We start from the raw sequence: 16,588 nt of genomic DNA, 5'->3' as shown, positions 1-16,588 counted from the left end.
TCTTTAGCAACACATCTTTCCCTTCCTGTGGGCACAGGGAAGAAGACATGTAGGCATTGGACAAAGAGTTCTCAGGTACCCACCATGTGCTAGCCCTGTTCTTGGCACTAGGGATACAGCAGTGAAAAAACATAGGTCATAAAACCCCTGCTCTTCTGGAGTTGACAATTTCTGGTGAAGAGGAGCAGACATTCAACAAGATAAATAGGTAAAAAGTATAGTTTGTTCGATGGGTAAATGACTTTGGAGAAAAACAAGGTAGGAGCAGGACTGGGGGGTGGATTGCAACTTTGAGTATGGTCAGAGGGGCCTCCCTGAGAAGGCGACATTAGACCTAAGTCCCAAAGAGGGAGCCATGTGGGCCTCTGGAAGAGCATTCTGGGCAGAGGGAACTGCCAGTGCAAAGGCCCTGAGGTAGGAGTATTTTTGGCATGTTCAGGGACCATAGAGGCCAGTGTAGCTGAAGCAGGATGAGTAAGGGGGTGAGTGATGGTAGGTGAGGTCAGAGAGGTGATGGAAACAGATTGTGGGAGGTGGGCCGCAGTGAGGACTCTGGCTTTTCCCCTGGGTGAGAGGGAGGCATGGAAGGGCTCTGAGCAGGGGAGAGACTCAGGTGTTCACAGGCTCCCTGTTCCACCCCTACTCTAGCCTTCTGTCCTGTCTCTGGAACCCCAGAGTTAGGAATATAAGTGCCCAGCCTATCCCCTCCCCGGCCTGTCCCGTGCTGTCAGTGTAGCGTCCTGGTAAGGAGCTTCCATTTTAGAGGCAGACAGAAGGCCTTGGACTTGAGTCCTGCCTCCAACACTTAGGGGCTCTGCCACCTTGGAGAGCAGCTTAACCTCCCTGGGCCTCAGCTTCCTCGTCTGTAAAATGGAGATGTAAGGAGTTGGTGGGATGATACTTAAGTCTAGGCGTATCCAACACGAAACCGCACAGATACGAAGTTCGGGGAAATGGGAGTACAGGTTGTGGCCACTCTGAGGCAAAGGAAGAAAATAACTTTCCGAGTAAGAGATGATGAACTCTTCACTGAAGGCGGTGTGGATGGGAAGGCAGAGGTGCCTTTGGGGGTCCTGCTGGAGGCCGAATAACAGGACTTGGGACTGACTCTGGGGGAGGTGAGAGACAACAGACCAAGCGGGGTCTAAGAATTCAGCTTGGAGGACTGGGCGGGCGGTGAGGCCGTCGTTGGGAGGGGCACCTGGAAGGAGGAAGACACTGGGTCACGTGGGGAGGATGTGGTGTCTAGGAGTCCGGGCACTGCCCCACCCAGACTATGTTCAGTAGATGAATGAAAATTCCTCTGGACGTTCTGGTTTTTTAATTCAATCCAAAGGTCTCTACCTTTGAACAGTAAAATTTACTCCACTGACACCAATTATAGCTCCTGATGTATTTGGCCTTGTCCTTGCCATTTTCTTCTTTTTCCTTTTTTCTCCTTAAAATCCTTTTTCTGTTCTACTATTGGCTACCCCCCTTCCCACTCCAATGTATTGAAAATTTTATTTTTCTATCAATGTTACAAATTAACCAGGGTCTGTACCCTCCTGTCCACACAATTGAGGACTCTTGCACCTTTTTACTTTCCTATGCTTCCCCAAATCTGCCTGGGTTCCCCCAAGCAAATGGCCTGGTCTCCCCTGTATCCAGTTGATGGTGGGGGGCAGTTCTCCTTACCGTCTCTGGTTCCCAGGAAGGGTGTGGGGGCTCTGTCTGGGTCCAAGCATGGCAAAGGTGGTACCCTGTCTCAGGTTCCAGGGATAGTGTGTAGGAGAGATTGTCTTCCAAGCCTGTTTGTGGGGTGATAGATGAGAGGGGTGTGGGTATGATGGGAAGGGCCTCATGACCTTGGACTTAAATACCCAACCATCAGGCCCCCTTCCCAGGACTGCCACACCCTGGGTCTTACCACAGCTGGCGTGGGGAACCGGTGTGGGTGGGACGGGGGCTCCAGGGGGGCTCATGTCGCCCTTGGCCCCTGGCCTCTTCTTACACTCCACCTTCACACGGTCCCTACAGTGTTTGTGGCAACACAGCCCACAATCTGGGGGAAGGTCAGCAGTTAGTGGTCAGAGGCCCAGCCTGCGCACCCCTTCATCCAGCCTGTACGTGCTGGACTCCCTCCCCACCACTGAGGCCTCACTCACCCCGACAGCGGTAGCCTTGCTTGGTGACGCCCCAGAGCTGGGAAGAGAAAGCAGAATTGGTGACGTAGGCTAGGAGAGAGAGGGCTGTGGATGAGGCTGGGGTTGGTCTCCAGGAGTGTAGAAACCATCTGGTTTGGGAAATTTTCAAGGCTGGAGGCTTAAGTGGGGACTAAAGGAACTTGGGGTTATTGTAAGTTTGGGGAGTCATCTAGGATATTAGAATTAGATAAAATCTGGAATTAATGAACTATAAATTCTGTGGGCAGGGATAGTCTCTGTTGTGTCTTCTGCTGTGCGCGCCTCTCCCCAGCCCTCAAGTCTAGAGCAACCTGGCATTGGAGGTATTCTGTGAATAGGACGTGAGTGAAAAAGTGGGTTTGGGAAGTGGTCCAAGGTTTGTGAATTAGTCTTGGTTTGGAGATTGAGAGATCTGTCCGTTATCCAGAGTTTGAGGATGCCTTGAATTTGAAAATTATCCAGGGTTTGAATGATCTGGAGTCTAAAGACTTGGAAATGGATTCTGTTTAGAGATAATCCACCCAGGTTTGTAGATTAGGGTTTTAGGTATCCATAGTTTGGCAGTGATCCAGGATGGAGATCATCTAGGATTTGGGTACTATCTAGATTCGGGGTATATCCAGTGTTTAGGGTTTATATGGGATGTGGGGATTATTTGAGACTAGGGGATTTTCTGGAATTTGGTGATCATCTGGGGCTTGGGGACTGGGAGCCCTCCAGGGCAGGGCTGGCCTTCTCAACCCAGGCTGTGAGGAGTCAGGACCCGGGACTCTCCAGGGGAGATGGGCCCTGACAGAGGGGCAGGGTGCTCACAAAACCACTGCAGCTATCACAGAAGGTGGGCTTGCGGAAGGTGACCTCCTGGAAGTTGTGCAGGAAGGCCAGGCCCAGCTTGGAGCAGATGGCACTGGCCCGGAGCAGGTAGCCTGTCAGCTCTTCTCGGCTGTAGGAGCCATTCCTAGGGGCAGAGATTTCACCTTAGTGGGAATGGCCCCTTTCTCCCAGGAGTCCCGGCAGCCCCAGCATCCTCCCATCCTCATCTTTGGGGGACCTAGAAGTCAGGAGTACTTACCCCTGGCGGGGGGGTGGGTGAAGCCCATGGCAGGCGAAGGGGAAGTTGCCTGAGAGTCGCTCAAAGTCCTCCTGAGAGATGGTTCCTTGGCCTTCAGGGTCATAATTCTTGAACACAGACTTCAGAGGAGTATGGGAAGGAGACAGTAAGGCCAAACCATGATCGTCAAGGTCTTAGATCTCCTCTGGGTCAGGACTGTACCAGTGGCCAGGCCATGGTCCCCTCCTTACCTCCACCAGCTGCTCCACGTGCCGACCCAGGGTGGCCCTGTCGGGCTTGGGTGTCACGCCAGGGGCCCACTCCACCACCAGGGGCGCTTTGAAGGGGGAGGGTGGCTGGGGCAGGGACAGAGGGGCGCAGTTAGTACATGGGCTTGGGCTGGTGGGCAGGGGTCAGGGGTCAGTTCTCACCAGACTCTTGGGACAGCGGGGCTCGCGGGCGTAAGAAAGCTCATAGATCTCATCCTCCGTGTAGAAGAGATCCAGGGAAAGCTGGGGGATGGGGGTGAGGGCATTACAGATTCTCATCTCCATCCTCCTACCTATAGCCTGCACCCTGCCTGGATCCCCACTTTCATCCTCTTCCCAAAGCCCTTCTTCTCTGGGAACTCCTAGGCTCCTCTCTCCCACCGAGCCACCATTCCGTCTCAACACCCCCGTTCCCTAGTCCAGAAATGCCATCTTCTCACTGAGGCTTTTTTTGGGTCCTATTTAAAATTGTAAACCCCTATTACTTTCTTTGCTGGTTTCTACTTTAGTTTTCACTATTAGCACTTATCCTCCGAAAGACCATATGATTTATTCATTTACTTTGTTTTATTGGCTGTCTCCCCTACTGGGAAGTCAGCCCCACAAGAACAGCAGTTTTTTTTTTCCTGACGTGCTGACTGCTGTGAGCCTAAGTGCCTAAAGTAGTGTCTGGCTCACAGCGGGTGCTCGATAAATATTTGGGCTCGATGGCCTTCTAGAATCAGCAAAGCACAGAGCCTTGGGCACCAATCATCTTAGGGCAAGGCCAGCTTCACAGGCAGGCCCCACACTTGGAAGGGACCCACTTCATTTAATGCCCTGCTGTCACCGTCTTGAAATTATGAAGAATTTTGAACAAGGAGCCCCACATTTTCATTTTGCACGGGGCACTGCGAATTATGTAGCTGGTCCTGTCTTGGGGTCCGAAAATCAGTCTTAGACTCCATGGCCTTTAGAATCCCAGTCTCTCTCAATTTCTAGCTCCAAGGGCAGGGCAGGAGGATACATATATAAAATTATATTATAAACAGCATACAGCCAGAACCCCACACTCCCAGTGTGAGGACGTAGTGTGGTGGTTAACATATGTTAACACACAGGTTCTGAGGCTGGCCTGCTTGGGTTCAAATCTGGGCTTTACTGCCGTGGGACAGCAGACCAGTGACTTCACCTTGTGGGCCTCAGTTTCGCAATCTGTAGAATGGGCACGACAAGGATGCGGATCCTCCCCGCACCCAGGACCCCAAATCTCTACAGCCTGCAGGTTCAGTCCCCGCGCACCCCGCACCCCGGGCAGGGCGGCTCACCGTGAGCAGGTGCAGCAGGTCCTCGCTGGCGCTGCACGGCGGGTGCTGCCTCTGGAGGGCCGCCAGCTCCTGCAGCCGCAGGTAGAGGCTGTTGAGTTTGGATAGGTGCAGGCGGCCGTCAGGCAACCTGTCGGGCTGTGCCTCGTGCAGGGACACCAGGTCTTTGAGGTGCACGCCCAGTACGGGCAGCCGGAAGCCCGTGCAGTCAGCCCAGGTGCGGCGGTAGCACGCGTAGTTGTTGTGGGCAGCAAGCAGCTCAGACAGCTCTAGCAGGGCCTGTGCGCGAGGGCGTATCATGGGGGGTGGGGCATGGGATGGGGGAGGCCAGGTCTGCTCCCTTAGCCCCCTGGAGGGGGTATCCTGGCAGCCTCCCGTTTGGGTTCCGGACTCCCAGGGGCCCAGTGGCATTTGGGACATCGACCTAAGCCCCTCCGTGTCCCACATTGGCCTCAGCATCCCCCCCAAACTGCTCTTCCTTTTGGGTCCCCATCTCAGGAAAGCTCCATATCCCCCATTCCCCAGGCTAGAGGGATTTTTTTTTCCAAAACTGAAATCTGATTATGGGTGCTGTCATCATTACCAAACCTTTCCTAGCTCCCCATTGCCCTCTGGATAAAGCCCAGACACCTTAGTTCGGCCTGCAAGTCTCAACAGGATCTTCCCCTGGGCATCTCCAGCCTTATTTCCAGCCAGATTCTGACTTCACACACTAGACGCATGAATAACTCACTCTCCTCATACACTTCCCGGGACAGTCCTAACCTATGCTCTTCCCATGGGTGGCCTAAATTTGGTGTCCTTAGGGGCGTCATTTCAGTCCCCACCTGGTTCTCTGCTACCATCTCTCTCATCTGTCTCCCTCCAGTCCTGCTCAGGACTGGAAACAGAGAGGGCAGAGGGGTCAGCATGTTGCGTGCATGGTTGAAGAGGCAGGAAGAAAGGCAGAGGAGGACAGTCGGGGGTTCTCTCCCATTTGGAGGAGCAAGGTCTCCAGGTGGCTCCAGGGCCCCTGGGTAGGAATGGAGGGGATGGGGAAAAAGTGTGGCGGTTCAGGATGACTGACGGCTGGAACTTTGGGGAGAATAGTGGGGGCTCACCTTGGTGCTGTCAGGGCTCAGGTGGGCGTGGGAGTCCTTGAGTCTGGAGATGGCACTGTGACACAGGCCCCCCGTGACGGCCATCAGTGTGTTGAAATTCTGTAGCTGGTGGAGCCTCTAGGAAGGGAGGGCGATACACAGATAGATGGTGGTTATCACATGCAGGATAGGCAAAGTGGGGGTCCCCATGACTGCATCCCAGTTGAATGGGGGTGTCAGGCATGTGGGTATGGGCCACTGTGAGCATCAGGTGAGCGGTGTCAGGCAGGAGTGGGCCACAAGGAGGTATATGGGCATTACATGGGGGGGGTCAGGCAGGTGATAGACTGATGTGAGGTCAGAAAGAAGGTGGGGGCGTAGTCAGGCGAGTGTGAGGAGTTAGACAGGTTTGGGGACTAGATAGGTGTGGGGGATTCAGACAGATGTCAGGTGACAGGCACCTGGGGTCAGACTGCTCTGAGAGTCAGGTGAGCCCGGGCTCTGGGCCGGAGTTAGGAGCCGGGTAGAGGTGAATGGGGCCAGAGGGAAATGGAAGGGTTGGCAGGACAAGAGAGACAAGTGTGGAGTCAGCAGGGCACTGGGGACAACTGCCTCATCCTCCCCTTTTTCAAGTTTGCCGGGCAGAGGTTGCTTTGGGGGGGGGGGGGGGGGGGGGGGTGGAGCCGGAAAGGAATGGAAGACACTCTGACCGGGAGACCCCGGGGCAGACACTGGAACCTCTAAGTCCGCGGGGGCGGCACAGGCTACGAGAGGAAGGGCGTGGCCTGCGAGGAAGTACGCAAAGGGGCGTGGCCACGGTGGGGGAGGGAGGCTTCCCTTTTCTCCAGAAAGGAGGGAAGGTATCTATTTAGGGAAGGGGAAGAGAGAGGTTGTGACACAGTGGGGCTGGGCCAAGGAGAGACCTGACGTGATGGGGAGGGAGGCATGCAGTCTGTCCCGAAGGGACGGCTGGGGCCTAGAGACTGAGGTGGAGGGTGATGCAAACGTAGGGCCCTGCCAGAGAGGCCTTCGCCGCCCTGTGGACAGAATATTCGGGCTTAGGGCTTGGGAGACGGGTCAAGGGGGGACGTCGTCAACAGCTACGTCTAGGACCAACTGGAGGGCAGGGCGGGTTCGGCGTGGTAGTATCAAGGCCAAAGAAGAAGTGCAGTCGCAGTCCCGGGTTAGAACCTCTGGACCAGGACCTCGGGGGCGGAGTCGGGGTGGGCGTGATGCGAAGGGGGCGGGGCCAGGGCGTGGATGACGTCACCGCCCGGGCTGGTCAGCTGTGGCGAGGGCCTGGCAGCTGGACCGGGTTGGGGGTGGGGGTCAGATAGCTGCGCGCGTCGGTTCCCTCAGCCCCTCCGGGCGGGCCTCACCTGTGCCACCTGGATGAACTTGTCCAGCACCTGCGCGCGCTGTGCCGGCCCGGGACGGCTCAGCACCATGACCTGCACCCAGCGGGACACACTGTTGCTGAGCCCTACGGATCCCTCCAGGGCCGGGCAGCCCCGCACGGAGCCCTGCAAAACGTAGCCCCGCAGGTCCTGGGGCTGGGGGTGAGGTGGGCGTCAGGGTGGGCAGTGGCACGTCTGCCTTGCCCTCACACGCCCATCCCCCTAGCAGTTGTGACCTCTGAGGCCCTAGTCTGGCTGTCACATGTCTTTGACGTCACCGTGGCCCTCTCCCTCTGAAGAGAAATATTTAAATAAAGTCAGGCACTGTTCTGAGCCCTCTGTCATATTAACCAGTTTAATCCTCACATCAACTCTACCGAGTGAATACTAGACTATATTATTCGCATTTTAGAGATGAGGCCGTTGAGGCACAGAGAGGATAATTTGCCCAGGGTCACACAGGTGTGAACCCAGTCTATCGCTCATAACTATATACCTGACTGGTATACAGTCAGCAAAAGGAAGGATGGCAAAGAAGGCATGAAAGCACTTTCTCTTTGTTCTGCTCAAGGAGTCAACATTCCACATCCACACGTACTGCACCCTGTGTGCGTGTGTGTGAACAATCAGGAAATTTTCACACTAAGGAACCGGATCACTGCCTTCCCTTGAAGTGGTGGTGGCAATAGCTAATACTTATATATCGGTTGAAGCATATGAAATTATCATTTGGGTAGGTAAAATATGGCAAAATATGGCCATTTCAAATCCTTCTACCAGGTAGCATTCACTCTGGAGCAGACACTGAACCTATAAGGTAGGAAGTGTTAAATTCCCCTTTTTACAGATAATGGAACTGAGGCACAGTGAACTTAAATGCTTCTTGAATAAATGAATAATTAATAAAATATTTTGAGCACTTACTATGGGCCACTGTGACAAGCATTTCTTTTCCTTTTTTTTTTTTTTAAAGATTTTATTTATTTATTTGAGAGAGAATGAGAGAGAGAGAGCAGGAGAGGGGGGAGGGTCAGAGGGAGAAGCAGGCTCCTCGCTGAGCAGGGAGCCCGATACGGGACTTGATCCCGGGACTCCAGGATCATGACCTGAGCCGAAGGCAGTCGCTTAACCAACTGAGCCACCCAGGCGCCCAAGCATTTCTTTTTTTAAAGTAGGCTCCACACCCAATGTGGGGCTTGAACTCACGACCCTGATATCAAGACCTGAGATGAAGAGTCAGTCAGATGCTCAACTGACTGAGCCACCCATGCTCCCCCCGACAAGCATTTTTAAGTGGACATATTAATTTAATTCTCCCAACCATCTAATGAAGTATTATGACCTCCATTTTATAAATGAGAAATCTGAGTCCCAGAGAGGTTGAGAATCTAATTCAAAGTCACACAAATAAGGAAGGGCTGATGGATTTGAACCCAGGGGTTCTGTCCTCAGCCAGCTTAACTCATTTTCCCGAGCTTTCTAGCACCCATGTTGGAGAGTTTGAGATCCCTGCCTAATGTAGGGGTCGTCTGAGTCTTGCCAGGCTCCACCCCACTCCAAGTCCCTCTGGGGGGACTTCCCCCAGAGTCCCCCCAGCTGGGGGAAGGGAGTCCTCACCGTGATGGCCTGGAAGGACCGGAACTCCAGATAAGTGAGATGCTGAGCCAGCTCCCCCGTCTCCAGGTGGTCGAAAAGCAAGGACACTTTGCGCTTTTTGCCTAGGCCTGGGCTGTTCATGGAGGGTGGGGGGCCAGGGCCACCCGGGCTCAGGCTGGGGGCAAAGAGGGGCAGGGTATTGGAGTGGTACAGGGTGGAGGATGTGGGGGTGAGGAGGGGGATGGCAGAATGGGGGTGGAGAGTGATTGACTCACAGGTTGGAGGAGTCTCCCAGGCTCCTCTGGGCAGAGTTGCCCTCCTGCTCCACAGTGGCCCAGAAGCGACCTATAACCTCTTCTAACTGAGGCTCTTGGTGTACCGTCTCAGGGTGTTGGGTCAGCCAGTATCTGAGGGTGGTTTAGAGATGGTGGGATGAGGCTGAGGGTGGGGAAGGTCTCTAAAAGGGGTCTCTTGGGCTGAGGAATCTCTAGGTACTGGACTAAGGGTCTCTGGAAGGTCAGGGTTGGAGAGGCACCAGCCTGGGGCTGTCTCTAGGAGTAAGAACTGGGGGCCTCAAACCACAGGCTGGGGAATCAATGGGAGATAAACTGGGGGGATCTCTTGGAGGTGGAATTGCTAGGAAGCAGGATAGTGGGGGGCGGGTCTCAAGAACTAAGCTGGGGCCTCTGAGGGGTGAGATGTTTGGGCAACAAGGTGAGGGGGATCTTAAAAGTAAGGCCAGGGCATGTGGGGGGTTGGGGGACCAGAGCTGGAGGTCTCTGAGCATCAGCTGTGAGAGTGTCTCTGAGATCTGGTCATGGATCTCTAAGAGGTAAGGGTTCTAAGGAGCAGAACTGGGAGGGTCCTGGGAACCAAACCAAGGCTGTCTCAGAAGTGGTATTTGGGGGAGCAGGGCTTGGTGGGCCCGTGAGGAATCAGTCTGGGGAATCTCTGGGAGGTGTTTTTTGGGGGTAGGGAATAGGATGGGGGTCTTGGGTCATGGGAGTAGAGGTCTGGGCCCAGCCCTACCTGACCAGGTGACAGATCTGCAGCCGCCTCTGCTCTTGTGTGTTCCCTGTGGCCTCCTGGTACTTGAGTTCTGGTCAAGGCTCTGATATCCAGCATCCCAGACCTGCCTGTTCACCCTGTCCCCATCTCCCAGACTCTCACGTCTCTGCCCTCTACCCTCCACCCCCTGCTCATGGCCCTGGGAGGATATAAGGTCAGCAGACGGGCAGCAAGGTGGGCAGAAGGCAGCACCCAGCTGTGCATGGCCAGTACCATGTTGAGAATGTGGTCCCCACGGCGCAGGCTGCCAGCTGAGTCTGGGGGGCGGGAGAAGGGGACTCTGTGTCGGAATGGCTCCTGGGCAAGAGACTGCACGGTCTCCAGAGCCCGTTGGATTGGCTGGTTCAAACTCCAGCTCTACCTGTTTCTCCCTGCATGAACTAGGGCAAGCAACTTGGCCTCCTGAGGGTGTCTCGGTTTCCTTGTCTGTACTGGGCATAGACCAGCACAGCACCTGGCAAGTCATGGTGTAGATGGAAATAGCATCAGACCTCCTCCCCCTCTGCATCTCAGGAAAAAGAAATGCACGTGTTTCTCTTATCCCGAATGTCGTGGTTGAGATTCATTCCACACACCCTTGCTACCGTTTTATACGCCCCCCCCACCCCCAAACAGGCCTAGAAAGAGGTGGCTGCTTTACCACCTTAGGACTAGGGAGGCTGGTCAGGGAAAGGGACACTCACCGAAGGACTGAATGCATTTCTCCAGCAGTTCGTCTTCGCTGCAGCCGCCCTCGTTCAGCATGCCCAGAGCCATGGAAGCCATGACCTTGCTGATTTCCCGGGGGCTGGGGCACGTCTTGTGGCGCCGGGCCTGTCGGCGCCGGCCCTGGCCCCCTGTCTTTCCTGGGCATTCCTGGTGGGACTTCCTATGGGCACACCCCCAAGGGAATCATGGGAACCCCATCCTTCGGGCAGACCCCCAGAATTCTTCTTGACCCCCAAACCCCAAGGCATCAATCATGGAAGAAAACCCCTGGAGTATTTCAGATCATGGGAACCTTCTCCTACAGGTAAACTCAAAGCGTTACTCCTGCCCCCTTCAGGAATCAGGGGAAAAGACTCTCAAGACCACCCTGAACCCCCAGAAAATCATGGAGAAGAAGACCCCCAGGATTACTGAGGACCCTCCAGGGAATCATAAGAACTCCTTCCTCCAGGCATTGACCCCAAATTCCCCTGCCTGTATAGTCCCAAGGCATTATGGAGACACTTTCTGTCGGCAGAACCCTGGGATGACTCTTGACCTCCCAGGGAATCAAGGGAGAAGACCACCTCCCCCACCCCTCCTACTCCTGCTCCCCCAGTCATGCCTGTCCTTCCCAGGTTCTGCCTTCAGAGAGATTCCTCAGAATTCCCCCTCTGTCCTCCAGTGCTGGTCCCTTCTCCCCCCAGCCCTCATGAAAGCAGCAGACCCCTGAGATTCCATCTGTCCCTCCTCCCTGAGCTGGACCCCCTACTACGGTGACAGGCCCCTCCCCCAAGCCAGTATTTTGGCAGGACCTGAGTCTTAGCCACCAGCCTGGGCCCCTAGGTTTGGAGAGAAGTTATGGGTGCACAGTGGCCTCACCAGGGCTCTTCAGAGCTGGGCAGGGTCCCTGGGGTGAGGCAGCTTCAAGGAAAGTTTAAAAATAACCCTCGCTCCGCCTTGTGCCTCCCTGAGGCTCGTGTTCCAATTGCGGAAAGAGGGTAATGGAGAGACAGGGATGGTGGAGGAAAAGAGAACCGAATCCGGGCTGAATGGGCTTGGCTTCCATAGGGGTAGACAAAATGGGATTAGAGAAATTTCTGTTGGCTGTGTGACTTTGTGCTAGTCACTTAATGTCTCTGGGCTTCAGTTTCCCACATGAAAAATGAGAATCATCCTTGGACCTTCCCTAGGAATTTATTAGGAACATTCAATGCCTTGCTCTTCAAAAGTGCTAAATAAGGGACTTAGTTTGGGGCGCCTGGGTGGCTCAGTTAAGCATCTGCCTTTGGGCTCAGGTCGTGATCTCAGGGCCCTGGGATCGAGCCCCGCATGGAGCCTGCTCAGTGAAGAGTCTGCTTCTCCCTCTCCTTCTGCCCCTTCACCCACTCGTGCACGCTCTCTCTCTCTGTCTCAAATAAATAAATAAAATCTTAAAAAAAAAAAAAATAAGGGACTTAGTTTGCTCAGGCTGTTAAGTTGCCAGAGAAGGGAAAGTTGAACTTGAGATACAGAGAAAGTGATGGGGCAAACTAGAAGCCAGGCCTGGAGTACGGAGTGAAAGCAGAAGTGGGGAGACCCTCATCACAAGGGCACTGCCATGTCCTGGCGCATCCTAAGGATTCAGGGGATCAGTCCTGAGTGTTCTTGAGCTGGCATTTACTGAGTACTGAATATATGCTGGGCAGAGGCCTGAGTACCTGTCTAGTTCAGTGGTTCTCAAAGCATGGTCCAACTGGTATCACCAGCATCACCTGGAAACCCAATAGAAATACAAATTCTCAGGTCCCACCAGAGACCTACAGAATCAGAAACTTTGGAGGTGGGGCCCAGCCATCTGTGTGTGTGTGTTTTAAGATTTTTTACTTTTAAGTAATCTCTGTTCCCATCGTGGGGCTCGAACTCACAACCCTGAGATCAAGAGTCGCCTGCTTCGGGGCGCCTGGGTGGCTCAGTTGGTTAAGCGACTGCCTTCGGCTCAGGTCATGATCCTGGAGTCCCGGGATCGAGTCCCGCATTGGGCTCCCTGCTCGGCGGGGAGTCTGCTTCTCCCTCTGACCCTCCCCCCTCTCATGTGCTCTCTCTCATTCTCTCTCTTTCAAATAAATAAATAAATAAATCTTTAAAAAAAAACAAAAAAGAGTCGCCTGCTCCACCTACTGAGCCAGCCAGGCGCCCCAACAATCTGGGTTTTACAAGCCCTCCAGGGGGTTCCGATGCATGCTCAAGCTTAAGAACCACTGGTCTAGACAGTCTCACTGAGGACTCCCCAGCCCCTCTGAGGAGGGACTATGATTATTCTATTAACAGAGGAAGAAACTGGGGCACGGAGCAATTAAGTGACTTACCTAAGGTCACACAGCCAGAAAAATGTGGCAGTCAGGCCTCCACCACTAAATTGCTGGGTATTATGGGGAGGGGACCCCTTTGCCTGTCAGAGACATGCCAGAGGAGGCTGGAGGAGCGACCCAGGCTAGGGACCCAGCCACCATCGCCCCGGTGAGGACAGGAAAGCAAGCTTGTCCAGGTCATGGGAAGCCTGTTCCAGAAGCTGCGAGGCCCTTACCTGTGGACCATCTGTTCTCCGTAGTGCCTGGAGCGGCCAGGAGGGGTTTAAGAAGCAGGAGGGCCGCCCTGCCCTGCGTCACACTCCCCTCCCCGGGGCAGGGCCCTGCAGGAGCCTGGAGTTTCCAGTCCAGGGGCAGGGGGCAGCAAGGGAGCAACCGTGATAGGATACCAGGAAGAGCCCAGGAAGGACAGAGACACCCAATCTAGGGAGCAAGGAGGAGTGGGGGTGGGGCAGAAGGGGATACAGAGCAGCTGAAACCCCAGAGACAGCGAGGACGAGCCCCAGATGCTCAAACACACAGCCCCGGCCCTAGCAGCTCTGGACTCCCTGAAGTCCTGTTCACTTGGAGACCCCTGCTCCTGCCCCTGGAGCCCGACCCTCTGCCAGCAACCTTAGTACTCCCCAGCCTTCGCGCGCAGCCAGAGGCCCCCGGGCTTAGGGCGCTGCCGGTCTCCTTGGGGAGGGTCCTCTCACCTCTTGCTGTCTTTCCTGTTCATGTTTCCTGGTCGGGGGAGGGGGTCTTGCAAGAGTCTGGCTCAGTTCTTCCCCCCACCAAGTGCTCCAGCTTCTTAGCCCCTTGGGAGCTTGGGCCTCCTCGGTGCTTGGGAAGGAAAGAGGAACTGCCCCTCCCCACCCAGCCCCAGGCCAGGGGGAAGGAAGAGGCTGGGGAGAGACCAAAGGTCCCCCCTCCCCCACATGGGGATCCCTTCAGGCTGAGGTTTCCGGTGCTGCTGGCCCCCACCCCCAGTCGCCCAGCAGGCTCTCTCTCTATCTCCCCCATCTTTTGGTCTCTAGACCCGTGATTCTCCGTTCTGTCACTGCTGTACTTCAATGAGACTAGGTTTTGTGTGTTTTGTTTTTTTTAAATATGCCTATTATGACACATTTATGTAAAAACATGTACTCAGAAAGTCTATATTTCTCTAAGGATATATTCATGTATCTAATACACAAAGGTTTGAATGGAAAGTCACAAGACATAATACTTTGTATATTTCTTCTTATATTTCTTTTATTCCTGGTTTCATTTCAATAATACCATTTGTATCCCAGAAAACATTTTCACTTTATTATATTTGTTGTAACAAACCCTTACGTAGTGCTTACTGTGTACCACACAATGTTCTAAGAGCTTTTAAAATATTAACTCATTTCATCATCACACAATCTTAAAGACTGTTCTCTTATTATGAAAAACATCATAGATGGAGGGAAACCCTCTGGGGGCCCCTTCCCCCCTTAGGCAGGGGTGACCAATATCACATACTGTTGGGTTTCATTTGATCTGTAGGCTGTGCGTTTGTTTAGGTACATAAATACGTGCTCAAAGAAACGCAGACATTTCTTTTGAGTATGTGTGCTTTTTTTTCTTTTCCTTAAATGTGTCATGCTTGTCATTTGTAAGTTGATGACCAAAAACACAAATCCTAAGTGTTCAGGTTGACGAGTTGTGATAAACTGAGCGTATCTCCGTGACAGTGACAAAATCGAGAAACAACGTTTCCATCCTGCCCAAACTCCCCTGCACAAGCCCCATCCCAGTCCTGCCTCCCAAAAGTTGCCACTAGCCTGATTTCTAGCAGGGTAGTTTTGCCCAGGGTTTGAGTGGCTTATAAATGGAATACTTTATTGTGTCTTTTTCCCCTTAATAATCATGTTTTTGTGATTCTTGCATGTTATACTTGGTTGTTGTTATCCTTTCAGTTCCTGCACTGTGTGACTATTCCACACTTATTGAGCAATTTTCCTGTAATGGACAGGTGAGTTGCTTCCAGTGTGGGGCTATTGTGAAGAAGGCTGCCTGTGAACCTTCTAGCACCTGGTCTTTGGCTGAACGTTCAAGTGTGCAGTCCTGGGAGCACCTGGGTGGCTCAATCGTTAAGTGTCTGCCTTCGGCTCAGGTCATGATCCCAGGGTCCTGGGATCGAGCCCCGCATCGGGCTCCCTGCTCCGCGGGAAGCCTGCTTCTTTCTCCCTCTCCCACTCCCACTGCTTGTGTTCCCTCTCTCGCTGTGTCTCTGTCAAATAAATAAAATCTTAAAAAAAAAAAAAAAGGAAGTGTGCAGTCCTGTAGATAGATACCCAGGAGTGGAATAAATGGGTCATAGTAATTAATATGCTTCTGCCAAACCTAGGGTGTTAGTCAATTCAACCCGAGCTCTCGTAGAAGTATATTTTTACTCCTTTCTTCTTTTCACTAAAAGAAGTCACCATGGATTTTTTTTTTTTTTCCACGCCGGAACATTTAGACAAGCACAGAGCTCATGCTGTTTAACTGTTCCATGACATGACCTACTGTATAGTCTCAGGCCCTCTCTCTCTCTTCCTCTCCGCCCCCACCAAGTCTCTGGTGGTGCTGTCCATGATGTGCTGTCTGTCTGTCTCTCAGCCCATCTCCCCAGCACCTGCATCGCACGAGGTGATGTAACACCGCTGGCTGAGCCAAGCTGGTGGTGTCCCCACTCCCCCCACCTCCCCAGCCCCGCCCCCAGGACCCAGAGAAGCCTCAGGAAGGGAGGTCAGTACGTGCGCCCCCCTCGAGGCCTGCAGGGATGGTTACTACCCCCAGTAACACCATCAACCACAAAGGAAAAGGCTTCTGAAGCAAACTACAAAAACTTATAAGGCATATGCATTTGATAATATTAGAATAAAGATTTCTCTCAATGAGGACACCATGGGACAAATAGATGAGATGACAGAGTGGGAACAGGGATTTACAATATCTAAAATCAACGAGAAATTAATCTTTAGAAGGGTGACAGGCACGACTGCAAATCAGCAAGAAAAAGAGACAGCAATCCTGATAGAAACATGGGCCAAGAGTGTGAGCAAATGACCAGGAAACCCCAAGACTCTGATAGGTACCTGAGAGGATGCTGGACATTCTCGGTAACTGATCAAGGAAGTGCAAATTAAAACACCAGTGAGTCATCCCTTTGGTCTGGCAAAGGTTGGAAGTTGGAAAATGTCAAGTGGAGGTTGGGGATGTGGGGCCCTGGGAACTCTGATTCCCAAGGGCCACTTGGCACGACTTAGTCAAATTCAGTTAGCTGCTGGGTGTGTGTACCTGGACATTCGCTCCCAGTCCCGTAAAGGGACATATAAGGATCCTTCTATGAGCTACAGGCAGCCTGGGTGTCACCCCAAGAGGAGAGTAGCCAGGAAGTCCTGCAAAGCCCCCACAAGCCCAGAACAGATGTCCATAGAGCAACACGGATAGGTCTTAAAACACATCATGATGACTGATCAAAAAAAAAAAAAAGAAACGCTATTAATATCTTATGATATAATGCACAATGACACAGAATAATTTTGTTATACATAAATTCTAAGGAAAAATTTAATATTTAATATACAAGCGTGTATGATATATTGTATATAGATAAACATAGTTACATTG

General features: G+C 53.0%; 1 protein-coding gene across 8 annotated transcripts; it reads right to left on the bottom strand.

The window, feature by feature from the left end:
* Positions 1 to 167: 167 nt before the first annotated feature.
* On the bottom strand, positions 168 to 13,761 carry RASGRP4 (RAS guanyl releasing protein 4). Of its 8 annotated transcripts, none has more exons than XM_035023442.1 (18): positions 13,660 to 13,756; positions 12,317 to 12,370; positions 10,613 to 10,797; positions 10,081 to 10,186; positions 9,891 to 9,953; positions 9,137 to 9,268; positions 8,883 to 9,036; positions 7,248 to 7,421; positions 5,890 to 6,006; positions 4,793 to 5,068; positions 3,648 to 3,728; positions 3,468 to 3,572; positions 3,238 to 3,356; positions 2,979 to 3,123; positions 2,148 to 2,184; positions 1,910 to 2,044; positions 1,678 to 1,790; positions 168 to 1,201 (listed from the first exon to the last, which is right to left on the bottom strand). In XM_035023442.1, the coding sequence occupies exons 3-18, from the start codon at positions 10,692 to 10,694 to the stop codon at positions 1,145 to 1,147; spliced, it is 1,896 nt and encodes a 631-aa protein (XP_034879333.1). In that variant the 5' UTR covers positions 10,695 to 10,797; positions 12,317 to 12,370; positions 13,660 to 13,756; the 3' UTR covers positions 168 to 1,144. The 8 variants fall into 8 exon arrangements, with proteins under 8 accessions (XP_034879333.1, XP_034879332.1, XP_034879330.1 ...); XM_035023441.1 differs by lacking the exon at positions 12,317 to 12,370 and adding an exon at positions 13,183 to 13,387 and having other exon boundaries at positions 13,660 to 13,747; XM_035023439.1 differs by lacking the exon at positions 12,317 to 12,370 and having other exon boundaries at positions 13,660 to 13,761.
* Positions 13,762 to 16,588: the final 2,827 nt, after the last annotated feature.

Source organism: Mirounga leonina, unplaced genomic scaffold (genome assembly GCF_011800145.1).
Source record: "Mirounga leonina isolate KUSES-001 unplaced genomic scaffold, KU_Mleo_1.0 Mir_177, whole genome shotgun sequence".
Classification (NCBI taxonomy): domain Eukaryota; kingdom Metazoa; phylum Chordata; class Mammalia; order Carnivora; family Phocidae; genus Mirounga; species Mirounga leonina.
Note: the sequence above shows the minus strand (reverse complement) of the source record. Positions and strands in the feature narration are given on the sequence as shown.

Coding starts and splice junctions, on each gene's coding strand:
- RASGRP4 (XM_035023439.1), bottom strand. CDS start 13,682: ATGAACAGGAAAGACAGCAAGAG. Junction 7,422..8,882: donor GGTCCTTCCAGGCCATCACG/GTGAGGACTCCC, acceptor CCTCACCCCCAG/CCCCAGGACCTGCGGGGCTA. Junction 2,185..2,978: donor GTGATAGCTGCAGTGGTTTT/GTGAGCACCCTG, acceptor TTCTCTTCCCAG/CTCTGGGGCGTCACCAAGCA.